The 11,329-nt window shown below is 34.2% G+C and overlaps 1 protein-coding gene and 1 long non-coding RNA gene across 3 annotated transcripts in view; one reads left to right on the top strand and one right to left on the bottom strand.

Annotated features, from left to right (window-relative positions):
• Positions 1–5,300: 5,300 nt before the first annotated feature.
• Positions 5,301–6,358, bottom strand: LOC125503907. The gene is made up of 2 exons (XR_007281155.1): positions 6,164–6,358; positions 5,301–5,535 (listed from the first exon to the last, which is right to left on the bottom strand). It is a non-coding gene; the product is annotated as an uncharacterized LOC125503907 (long non-coding RNA).
• Positions 6,359–7,086: 728 nt separating this feature from the next.
• The window catches only part of LOC125503906, a 46,559-nt gene continuing 42,316 nt past the window's right edge, over positions 7,087–11,329 (top strand). The window contains exon 1 of one of the 2 annotated variants that reach the window (XM_048665042.1): positions 7,087–7,481. In XM_048665042.1, coding sequence (XP_048520999.1) covers positions 7,358–7,481 — 124 coding nt within the window. In that variant the 5' untranslated portion in view covers positions 7,087–7,357. The remainder of the gene's footprint in view (positions 7,482–11,329) is intronic. The other variant, XM_048665041.1, reaches the window with a different exon arrangement.

The raw sequence follows: 11,329 nt of genomic DNA, 5'->3' as shown, positions 1-11,329 counted from the left end.
ACCACTGCGTCTAAATAATTGCCTACATTCGTATAAGAGTGCCTTAGTATTAAACTATTTTGCAGCCGATTTGTTGTCACGCTGTTCCTGGATCCCTCGATAAATGATTTCTTTTGTACACTGCTGTTCCAAATGCGACGCTGTTTTCACCTTTAAGTGTCTATATCTGGAAAACTATGTTTTAACCATAGCGTGGCATATCGAAAGTATCTAGGTTTGTGCTTAAAAATGTAAAAAAATACTCGCACCCTTATTGATTTGCTCGCATGTTCTGATATTTCTTTAAATCAAATAAAATCAAAACATGCTTTTGATCGCTCTAACTTTTACCATATGGCGATTGTTGTGTCAGCCCCAATTTTTTAAAACTTCTTATCCATTTAGAGCCTCTCTAAGAAAGTTAAACTTTCAATTTTGTAACAATGTAATGTGTGACCGTCTATTGGTCCCCCTGTGTATTTCATATCTATTTTTAAAAAAAACTGACAGGTTTCGAAAGTAGGCTACATTAATCTGGTCAAAGAAAACTAACAAATATTTCGTTCGCAATTAAACAAAATATCTGCACTATCGGATTCTCAAGCTGCTTGCGATCTATATTTTAATACATTCCCTCAAAGAGGTCATCCGGATCACAGAAGCTTTAATAAGTCAAAATCGAAATATTACTATCTCAATCGAGACAATGATATTGAGAAGCTAAATGTAATTGGAAAAGTCTTAAGATTATCCGAAAACTTCATATCGAATGGTGAATATAACACGCTTTCCAAAAATCTGAATAAGATTATTAAAAAGTAAAAATTTTAAACCATAGATAACAAAAAGTGTTCATCAACTCCGTGAAAGGGGAGCTTCTAGAAGATTACGATTTTGCAAGTAGTATGTAATGCGATGCAGACAGAACGAGCATTTTTCAATAAATGGTATTTGTACTGATGAAGTCAATACCTCTGTAATATAATTTGTATGAATATTTACTACTGCTAATAGCTTATATTGTCACCTTGATGAAAAGCGTGCTTCTCTGAGGAAGAATGTGAGGGTTACAACCGATTTTTTAACCGAGGAGACAAAACTGGATTGGCACGAGGGTCCTCATATCTTGGCTTGCTAGGTCAATGGATCTAATGCGCAAAGACTTATTCATGCGGGGCAAATTAAAGAACCTTTATTTAAAGCAACAATAATTCAGACAGTAAAAGTTTACTAGAAGATACTGTGCAAGCTTTTGCAGTAATCCCCCAGTCGAACTAATTAATAGCTCTAACTCTGTGAGTAGAAGATGCTTATTATCTATTCAACAGAAAGGCGTTCAATTTGAACATTTACATAGCGTCATATAATTTTAAGCGGTAGTAGACCACAATTATCACACCCCTATAATCGTGCACACTTAAGTCACAATGGGTGCTAGACTATGTAGGAAAACTAAGGGCCAAAACGAGTGCTAGTGACTGGCGAGAACCAGCATGAAACTTTTCATGCCCAAGAACGGATGATGGAAGGGTGGATTTCGAGGGATGAACCTCGCAAGAACAGTAAGTACTGGGAGGAGGTCGCAAAGCAGTTTGTAGAAACTCCACAAGCAATACAGAGCTAATAATAGCGCAGCTAATCAGCCTTCCTGAAGATGATGCAAGTTAGCAAATGATAAAAATCTACAAATAATGTGCATCTGCACGGCATATGCAACAGAAAGGTAAAGCGGAAGAATACCAGCTTTGGTAGGTGGCGTGCAGTGTAAGACAGCATTTTCCAAACCTAATTGGCAAAAAATATAAAATATTCTTTTTCCTCGACTTGAATTTTTTTCTCATTAATCTATTGTCGTAAATAATTCGTTATCATCATCAAGAAATTTAACAGTAACAAGACATTAAAATGTATTTCTTTGTTTTCTGTCTGGTTTTGAACTGAATATTTTACGATGCTTTTATACAGCCTTCTCTATTAGGCACAGTTTAAAGTCAGGCTAAACTGACTAGGCTTTATATTTTTATCATTTTTGCCCATTTCCCCTTATTGCCCTGATATTTTCTGACCGTATAAGAAAAACAAAACCTAATGTATTTCTATAAAAGTCAACATATAGTCTCGAACATACTTATTTTCCCAGTTGGTTTTTATTACATTTACGAACTGGATAAATAAATTGCGGTAGTTTTGTTCTAGCTATTGTCGACGATTTTATCAGGTGTTATTTAAATATGCATCTTGCAACGCCTTCCAATAGAAATATTTATCCTTATGATAGTACTGATTAGCATTTACGTACCTAATTCGTGATTAAAAACATTTCCTAGAACCAGTTATTGAAAGGTTATGTGCATGGGATTGTAATTGAGTTTTAAATATAATTTTATCTTTGATAAGCTGTAGGTACAATGTTGATTGTCGATTTGCCTTCGAAACTACCTTTGTAAGCAGCTTTAGCCTCGTGAGGAAGGACCCAAGAATTTGGTAAAATTTAGGAGCTACGGATAAACGAAGATAAACTGCCTTTCAAACTATAAAAAAAAAATAATATTATGTTCCATTAATTGTTGCAGAAATCTGACATAGCCAATCTAACCTACCTTATTTAATAATTTTAAATATATATTAACATTAACAAAGCAATATGATCAAATATGTAATCAAGGTGAGTGCTTAAGAGTTTACTTCATTTTACTTAATTGTAAAGATTTCCAAAAATTCAACTTCCAAAAACTTTTAAGCAAGAAATGTATGTCAAGGAAGAATTGTAATTTTATATATGAAATAAAATTATATTTGTGGAATTATATTGAAATGCATCGTTTTCGGCTAAAATAAAAATTCATATTTATTTTCTTTCTTTCAATTTTTTTTTTTTACTTTTAACAAACACTTTTTATTGCAAAAAACTATAAACCACATCAGTTTGTCACAAAATAATCAGATAGCCACAAAATAATCTCAATCGTATAAAATTATTTTCCTTTTATACTTTAAAATGGTTTTGTAACGAGCTGCCAATAACGTTAATTTTAAATAATTCAAAATCCAATGGATTTAACGAGACAAGCTTTGTCGTCAATCGTGGAAGGGCTAAAAAGGAAATACGACTTAAAACGTCAAGAAGGGCTGAAACATTATTCAGCAGTTATTGTGCACAACATTACGAGTCTTTTTATTGTGATTTTCAGAGCACAAAGTCGTCAGCAAACAAACGATGATTGCCAATTTCCTGGAAAATGGAAATCGTCTTTTCGCTTTTCCGGGCTGTTTTCTCAGGTTTACTGCTGTTTAAGCTTTATGAGAACGAATTTTCCTAAGTAGATATATTTTTGCTCAAATCGGTGTTTTTTGTAACTCATAACTCATTGTTGTGTGCACTTATAAGAATTGCACAACCTAGCGATTAATTTTCAGAATTTATACTGAATATTGAAAAATCATAAATTTTTTCATATTTAAAAAATCGACGCGGGGTCTCGAACAAACCTACCTATTACACCGTTTAGTTAGTTTAATTTATCCTAATCGTTACAATAGTTTACTATGTTCTAACCATCGTCGACCTATTTTATCTAATGCATTTGCACTATATACCTGATAAATTTGCAGGAGAAAAAGCTAAATTGAAATATTATCCTTATCTTCAAATAGTATTTTTAGTTTATTTATAATGCTATGTTTCCGCATGGAAACTAACTATTTACCTTGACAATGTAATTCTAATTGGGGAAATTGTACACTTAATTCTTACTTAAGGGTGCTGAGAATGTAAAGAAAGTGTGAGCGGCCTTCTGCAAGAGGAAACTTTTGTGTGCATTAATCCTTTATTGTTACTGCTTTAGAGTTTAAAAGTAAAAAAAAACATTTTCGCAAATGCGATACACCAAAGAACCGTTTTCTATAAACAAATGACGTTGACTCGAAAAATTGAATGAATTATAATTACCTACTATTAGGGAACGATTACGACCGTTTCATATTTGTGCATTCCAGGGCAAACATCAAGGCAACCATGAAATTTTGGTCTTAGTTGATTGCGTGCTTTGTGGCTGATAGAACTTTTGTAAGAATCCGAGTGTCCACTAATAATTGAAGGAGGACCACATCTATATCGTCCTATCACGGGCTATAAATCCAAGGAAAACGACTGTAGGTCGATTCTCAAGAAAAGGAAAGTTGACGCACTTCAATGATCCAAAACAATTCAGGTTTTCTGGCAATAACACTTATGCACACATTAAGAAGAAGTTCAACTTCCGGCAATAACATTAGATTGCAAACTCCCTTGAAACAGGCACATTCAGGAGGCTGTCAATAAACTACGAAATCCTTAAAGGTGTGTAGGACCCTAGATCAGGAACAACTTGGGGTTTTAACAAGGTATTTTCAGATGGATGCAAATGGCCAACCGGGTGTTGGTGAGAGAATGCTATTGGAGAGCGTTTCGCATCTGACATGGACGAAAAATGTAAAGCAGCAGGAAATGTAGCTTTGCGAGAACAACTTTCACGCAAAAATCCACGGAAAATGAGGTCATCTTGCTTTGGGTTCCCGCACACAGGAATTGAGGGTAGTGGAGAGCCAATAATTTGACTAAAAAGAGTACCAAAACTTCTATTACATAACAAATTATTGAATATATGAAACTCTTGAAGTTTAAATATCGAATTGGGCCAAAAACCGTCGAACTCATGTTATTGGTAGAGAATGTGGAAGCTCTTAGATATAGACGCACTAAATCATAATCGGAAAACCGTAGTTAGTTGTAAACTTCCAATGGACAACCAAGCAGTTAATCATTTATGGAAATTTTGCTAAAAAATCGTGATTGATAAAGAAAAAAGATAGCAAGTAAATCAGAACGTCCAAATAAAATTCATATGAAAAAAACCCAAACTCCGCTCCGCATATGTCAGACATGTAACAGTAACTTATTCTTAACTACTCCAGAGAAACATCAGCCGAAGCATTTAAAGCTAAGCTAATACTTAGAACAATAGAAATAAAAGTGCGTAATAATGCAATACGCGGAGTAACATTGAGAGATAGATAGGAAGTCACGACCGCAGAGAAACTTGAAGTACAGAATATTTATATGGGCTTGATTAAGAAGGTGTAATGCTGCAAATTCCATCTTGAAATAATGGATTCCTACTAAATAGCCAAATGGGGACGAACGGAAAAACTCAACACATTCCAACTACCCGGTAGGTTACCGCAATGATGGTCAGAGAGTCGTGGTCACAATCGGGCGTCTGGGTCACAAGAGGTTTCAATTTCCGTTTTGTCAAGGACACACTCTAATGAAAAATATGGAAAAGTTTATTAAAATTTTTATTTGAATATTATTAAGGATGTGGACACAAAATGGCGAGAAATTAGACATAGGTACAGTGAGTCTAAATGCTTATAGTTAGGTCTGGCTATGTAGGAGGGCATTTAATAAGACCCTTTCTTCCTATTCGCGAATTGGTAAGGTTTCATCCAAAAATTTACGTGTAGGAGGAGCATCATCTGGCTGCAAAATCAGTTTTGCCTCAAAAGAGTCTGCATCTAATGGATGTTGGAATAAACACACCAATCATTAATGAATGACTCAATTCAAACTGTTAAAAGAAAAATGGTAAATGGTTCTATCATTCTTCCGCAGACATTTATTTTTTGGGGATAATGGCTGTGAACCGACAATTTTGTCGGTTAACATAATCGTCCAAAGAGCCAGAATAGTTTTAACGGAGAAATAATTTCTATATTACGGTATAAGAGACGAAAGTCGAAGTTCCGCCACTGCTTCGACTTTCGTCTCGAGTACCGTATACTATTTTTCTTTATCCTCAAAAAATTTGAAAATCTTGCCGAACAGTCAACTGACAGTCAGTGACTGTTAAACTGTCAGCGTGCGTGGCCAAAGTTATAACTTTCCATACGGGATGAAGAAAATTTGTAATGGGTAAAAGTGATACTCTTGCCATCGAAAAGTGTGGCGAAAAAAACTTTTGTCACTGGAATAACTTTATAGGAATGGTATTTGCGTTTTCGAACTATTCGGTGAACAACAGATTTTCGCATGTGTAAATGGGCCCCCATCTACGAAAGAATGGTAAGTACATGGATTGTCTTCCAAAGAAAGTAAAACCGTCAATTTATTCATGTTCATCTCTAGCACCACGTACCTACTTACCAGCTATATAGGATATTACAGGACGATCATGGATTTCATGAAATAATTGAGATGCTTCTCTTGGGGTCTGTGTTCTATCATCAAACCCAACATTGCACAGAATTATATTTTTTTTTGTTTCGTTAACTTTACCATTTTGGAAACCGCCAAAGTAAAATTTTTAAAGTCAGAAATAAACTGACGTACGCATACGAATGTATCTATTGTTTACCCATCGCCCTGGATACGATTCATTTCTAAGGCATGTTGTTATTTTGATAAATATTTATCGAAATAACAGATAGAACAGAACAGATGGACCGATCAACACATTAATGTTAGGATTTTGAAAATTACAAACACTATGTATATCACAAAATATGTTGAGAAATGAGCCTACAGAAGTTTGAGCCCAATCTTAGGTTGCGCACAACATGATTAACCCTGTATTAGGCTACTAAAGAATCCGAAAAGAAAATTCCCGTTTGGACCATTTCCAGTTTCTATCAATTCAAAATTAATTTCAACGTCAACATTACTTGGTATTATTAACTACAAAAATCACGAATACCTTCCTGACATTACTTTATTTTTAAGTCTATAACATAAGACAATACTTACACACGTTTCAATACGTTACTCTTTCTTTAAAGAATTGAAAAAGCTGATACTAAACTAAACTAGAACTAAACAAAATAAGTCACAATGACATTTAATCAAAATAGGTGTCAAATTTTCCTAGTCAAAGTGTAGTTATAATTTAGCCGCCAGTGGGCGTTTGGAGTGTTGAACTCGCTAATTTTGTAAATTACAACATTAATTAACAAAATTCACTCATTGCTCATTCAATCATCGCCCGACGCTGCCGCGTCTTTAGCCTCATGGGTCACTCTCACGTGTCCCTTAAAACTGACAACGGTGCAACGGCGCGACGCCAAAGACGCCGGCTGGGGAATCGATAGACTGCCGTCGCGATGGCTGCGCGAGTTTCCGACGTAAATTTGAAACTACAATTCGCTTGTAGTAGATACTCATATTCTCGTCCATTTTACGGGCCTGTCCGATCTGTAGAGGGCAGATAATTTAATTTTCCGGGTGGAAAATCGGACATTTTGTCTAAACTATGGTTTAGTGCGTATTTCGGATATTAAAGTGTGGAGCAAGAATTCGCGAGTGCAAAAATGAACGAGAAACGATGGTTATGATCTGAGTGGAATGAGACTGAGATACGGGGGCCCAGGTGGCCCCCCGAGACTAGTGACTATTGTGACATTTTTCTTGTGTTTCTTCTCCATTTCTAGCTTGATTGGTTTGGCTGCTGCCGACAAGAGTAAATCATGTGAGTAGCTTCAACATTCAGATCGCGAATGTAGAATTTTAATTTAAAGAATATATCTATACGTGCAGCGGGCGCAAATATGAATAGCATATAACATTTGACATTGACAATTTGATTATTCAGATTTATTCCTATAATGATATACCTATGACATATTTATATACAAACACTTAATATGGAATACAAATACTTAGGTATAAACCTACTCAGTGTATGACTTCAAATTATATTTTTACCGACCTGAAATTAATGAACAATGCGACATCCCCTTAGGATGCATGTAGCTATATGTCTTATCCATCAAAGTAACTTTATTCTTGTAGACCGTGGGCCGATATCATACAGTAAAATGTGTATTTACTATGTAGATAAATTAGCTTGGCATGTAAAAAAACTCGATGAATAATAAACCAAAATTGATTTTTTATCGAAGATATGATTTGTTCCATGTGGTCTATACATATAAAATGAATTCGAATTTGAGTATATGTGCCTATCTTAATACGAGTACAAAGCCATGTTCTACTTGGAAAAATAAGAATTTTAATTCGGATTGGAAACAATATCTTTTCTTTTTAAATGAAAACTGGTAACAAGTGGGTTTATGCTCAATTTCAATATGTTCTTATTCCGTATGTAATTTGCAGAGGGCGCCATTTGACGTTTATGGCTTTCCAAACACCGTACTATATAGCTCTTTTATGGCCTCCATATATCATCAAAAAACCTGCCTGTTTCAATGGCAGATAGAGTGCACTAAAATTATCAATGTTGCCTCAAGAAACATGTTTGAAGCTGGTTGAAGTTTAAATTTGTTATTGGATGGACTCAAAAACTCTGTCATTGCATTTTAGTATATTCCAATAAATCGCAGTTCTTGTGCGGAGTGATGGATTAAAAATAACGAAAATCAGACAATTGAAATAATTTTTGATGTTTTGCAAAGCTACTATTATCTCGGCCCGATCACATAATTCTGAGGTCACATTTGTACATGTGAGATTTTCATATAAAAGCTGCCAATAAGACGTGGTTCTTCGTCCTAGTCTTGAGTTAAGTGGCTAAGGTGCAGCAAACCAGCAAAAAACCAAAACAGTAGGTGTCTTCTTTGTGAAACATGGGCGTGCGAAATATATTTTTAAAAACTTGCTTCAAGATAGCAACTATTGAAAAATCAAAATTTCCTATACGCGATTGGTTTAGAAGAAATATATGGCTCTGTAGTGAGATTTGATAGTAGTAAACATATAAAGTACAAAAGCAATAATCCTATTATTGCATTCAAACTAGTAGAAACTTTCGTTCGTATTTGAGAAAAATTTCATCAAACATTAGATATGAATATTTTATTATCACATTTTGTTTAATTATAAATGTTTGATATGAAGATCAACTTCTCTTAATATCTCGAATACCCGAACTTTGGCAAATGATAATTCAGAGAATATAGAGCAAAATATGGATTTGAGGAAGAAAATATTTTTGTACCAAAATAGTAATATTACGGCACAACACGGATTGCAATATTGCGATATGCAATAGATTATATTGCGATACCAATTTTACTGGAAATACTTTAGAGTTGTTTTTAAATGTAGTAACGTTTGTATTGCCTTTCTTCAATCGATCAATTTCGATCGAGTCTTTTATAGGTGATGACAATTTATTTTGAAATTATAATAATACAATTTTTCACGGTCGTTTTGAAACATCCGGCAGCTTTTGGTTTACTTCGATTGCATCGGCATTCATTCTGCGTCATAGTATGTCATATATGTATATGTATAGTGGTCATATGCACCCTATTTTCGCGACTGGAATAGTTAGCGTTTGGTTAATTATTATGTTGGGCGCTGTAATGTAATGTTAATTTCGGCTATTCTTTATTTTAATGTTAATTATTTTGAAGGCATTTGGTTTTTCTGTAAAATATTTTTCACTTATATAAACAACTGTTGTACAATTTATGTAATAAATATGTGCTTTTTATCACATTACTATTAATTTATTAATTGTAATATTATTATATACTTTCAAATTTTTACCATATACTTCTGTTTCGCTGTTGTAAAAGTAGCACTTTTATTTTGTGATGTCCCTGTACGTCTTTTGTAAAACTGTGATCATCACCTTGTTGGCCGATAGGCCCATTTTAAACCCACTGTTTGCATTGTTCTTAGGTTTTTCGTGTGTTCTGATTGATCCAGGTTTCGTCAACGGTTACGAAACATTGCCAAACATTAATTTCAAATGCTCACACGGGAGTGCTTATGGTCGAGTGTCAGCAATCGCGGCTTTCGTATTGCGGATAGCTCTTTCATATGTAAATATTCATGTAAAATGTGATATACTCTCTCAGTTGAGATGCCTACAGCTTCAGCCACCTCTCGCACTTTTATTCTCCAATTGTCCAGTATGGTTCCATGGATTTTATCGACCATTTCTGGCGTAACAAACTCTTTTGGACGACCTGAACGTTATGCGTCATTTGTGCTGGTATGACCACAACGAAACTCAGGAAATCAATTCTTAACCATTGAGATTGATGATGCAGAGTCCCCATAGTATTTATCAAGCTTTTTTTTCGTTTTTTTGATGGTATTTTTTTGGTAAAAGATAATGCTTGATCAGGACTCGAAATTCACTTTTTTCCCATTAGCGTCGAAATTGACAAAGTCATCTTAGTCGTCTCCTTTCAATGACTATTAAACACGAACTAAATGACGTAGCGCAGGAGTATTGAATTTAAAGTTACTGGGAGGGAAATTCAAAAAGTCACTGACTTATCAAACGACCCTAGTAGATTGTCGAGTAATCACGTCGAAATTACTTTTTGAAATTGGTGGACGTTCTTTCACGTGATTATGACACGTTCGGCGGTGGCTGCGGTAAAAATGGATATATCTGCTTTAAGCCTTCAGCAACAACGCTACACGTAAAAACTGATGATGGTGGAAAAATACACCGAAACGTATTTTAATTGATAAATAAAGACAATAAATGGCTGAAACCCAGGAATTGATTTTGATTTGGAAAACGCTTTTACGTCGATTGTTAAGTGCAGCATAAAATAGCTCACTACTCGCTTTTCAACTAGGGTATAATATTACCTATGCGAATTTCTCTAAACAAGAAACTTTTGAACGACCAATTAAATAGAAAATTAATAGGACACAAGAGAAAAAAATCCTTTAAAAAGAATGTTCAGTTCAAGAGACTGGATGTTTATTCGCTAAACTCCAAAAGATTATCACATTAAAAATGTGACTTTTGCTTTCTCGTTGAAAAATTTCAGTTAAGATTCTGGAAATCACACAGGAAATTCACATAATGTTCTATTTCGGCAAATGATAAATGTTATTAAACATTTTCATAGTAGCACTAATCTTGAATACATTTCAAATGCTATGTTAGCATATACAGAAGTACGGAACAGCCATTCTTAAAACATTCTCTAAGAATTCACAATCTGATTTGATAATATTGACTGAAAAATAGCGAGAATCTGCTTTTTAAAAAGAATCATGTAGATGTTTCTTCTAGTTGCAACTAGAAACGAACATCACTAAAAAATAAAGATTTTTTAGAAAATTCGTTACTTCTCATATGATATTTCAGTGTACATCAACACATATCTATTTTTTGAAATTTAAAACAAAAAACAATTGAAATGAAAAATTTAATAACAAGCAAATACCAGGTGGAAAATGTTGTTGAGGTTACAACTTTAAGAAAAATATTCATTTAAACACGAAAACGCTGGAAATCGTGAAATGGGGATGCAGTTTAAGGGTTGAAACCGGCTTTTGGCAATTTACGACAAAATATAGATTATAAAAAATTGTAAT

This window comes from Dendroctonus ponderosae, unplaced genomic scaffold (genome assembly GCF_020466585.1).
Source record: "Dendroctonus ponderosae isolate FM_Combo_2020 unplaced genomic scaffold, Dpon_F_20191213v2 Dpon_F_20191213_3, whole genome shotgun sequence".
Taxonomy (NCBI): Eukaryota; Metazoa; Arthropoda; class Insecta; order Coleoptera; family Curculionidae; genus Dendroctonus; species Dendroctonus ponderosae.
The sequence above is the reverse complement of the archived record's forward strand: the minus strand, read 5'-3'. Positions and strand labels throughout refer to the sequence as shown.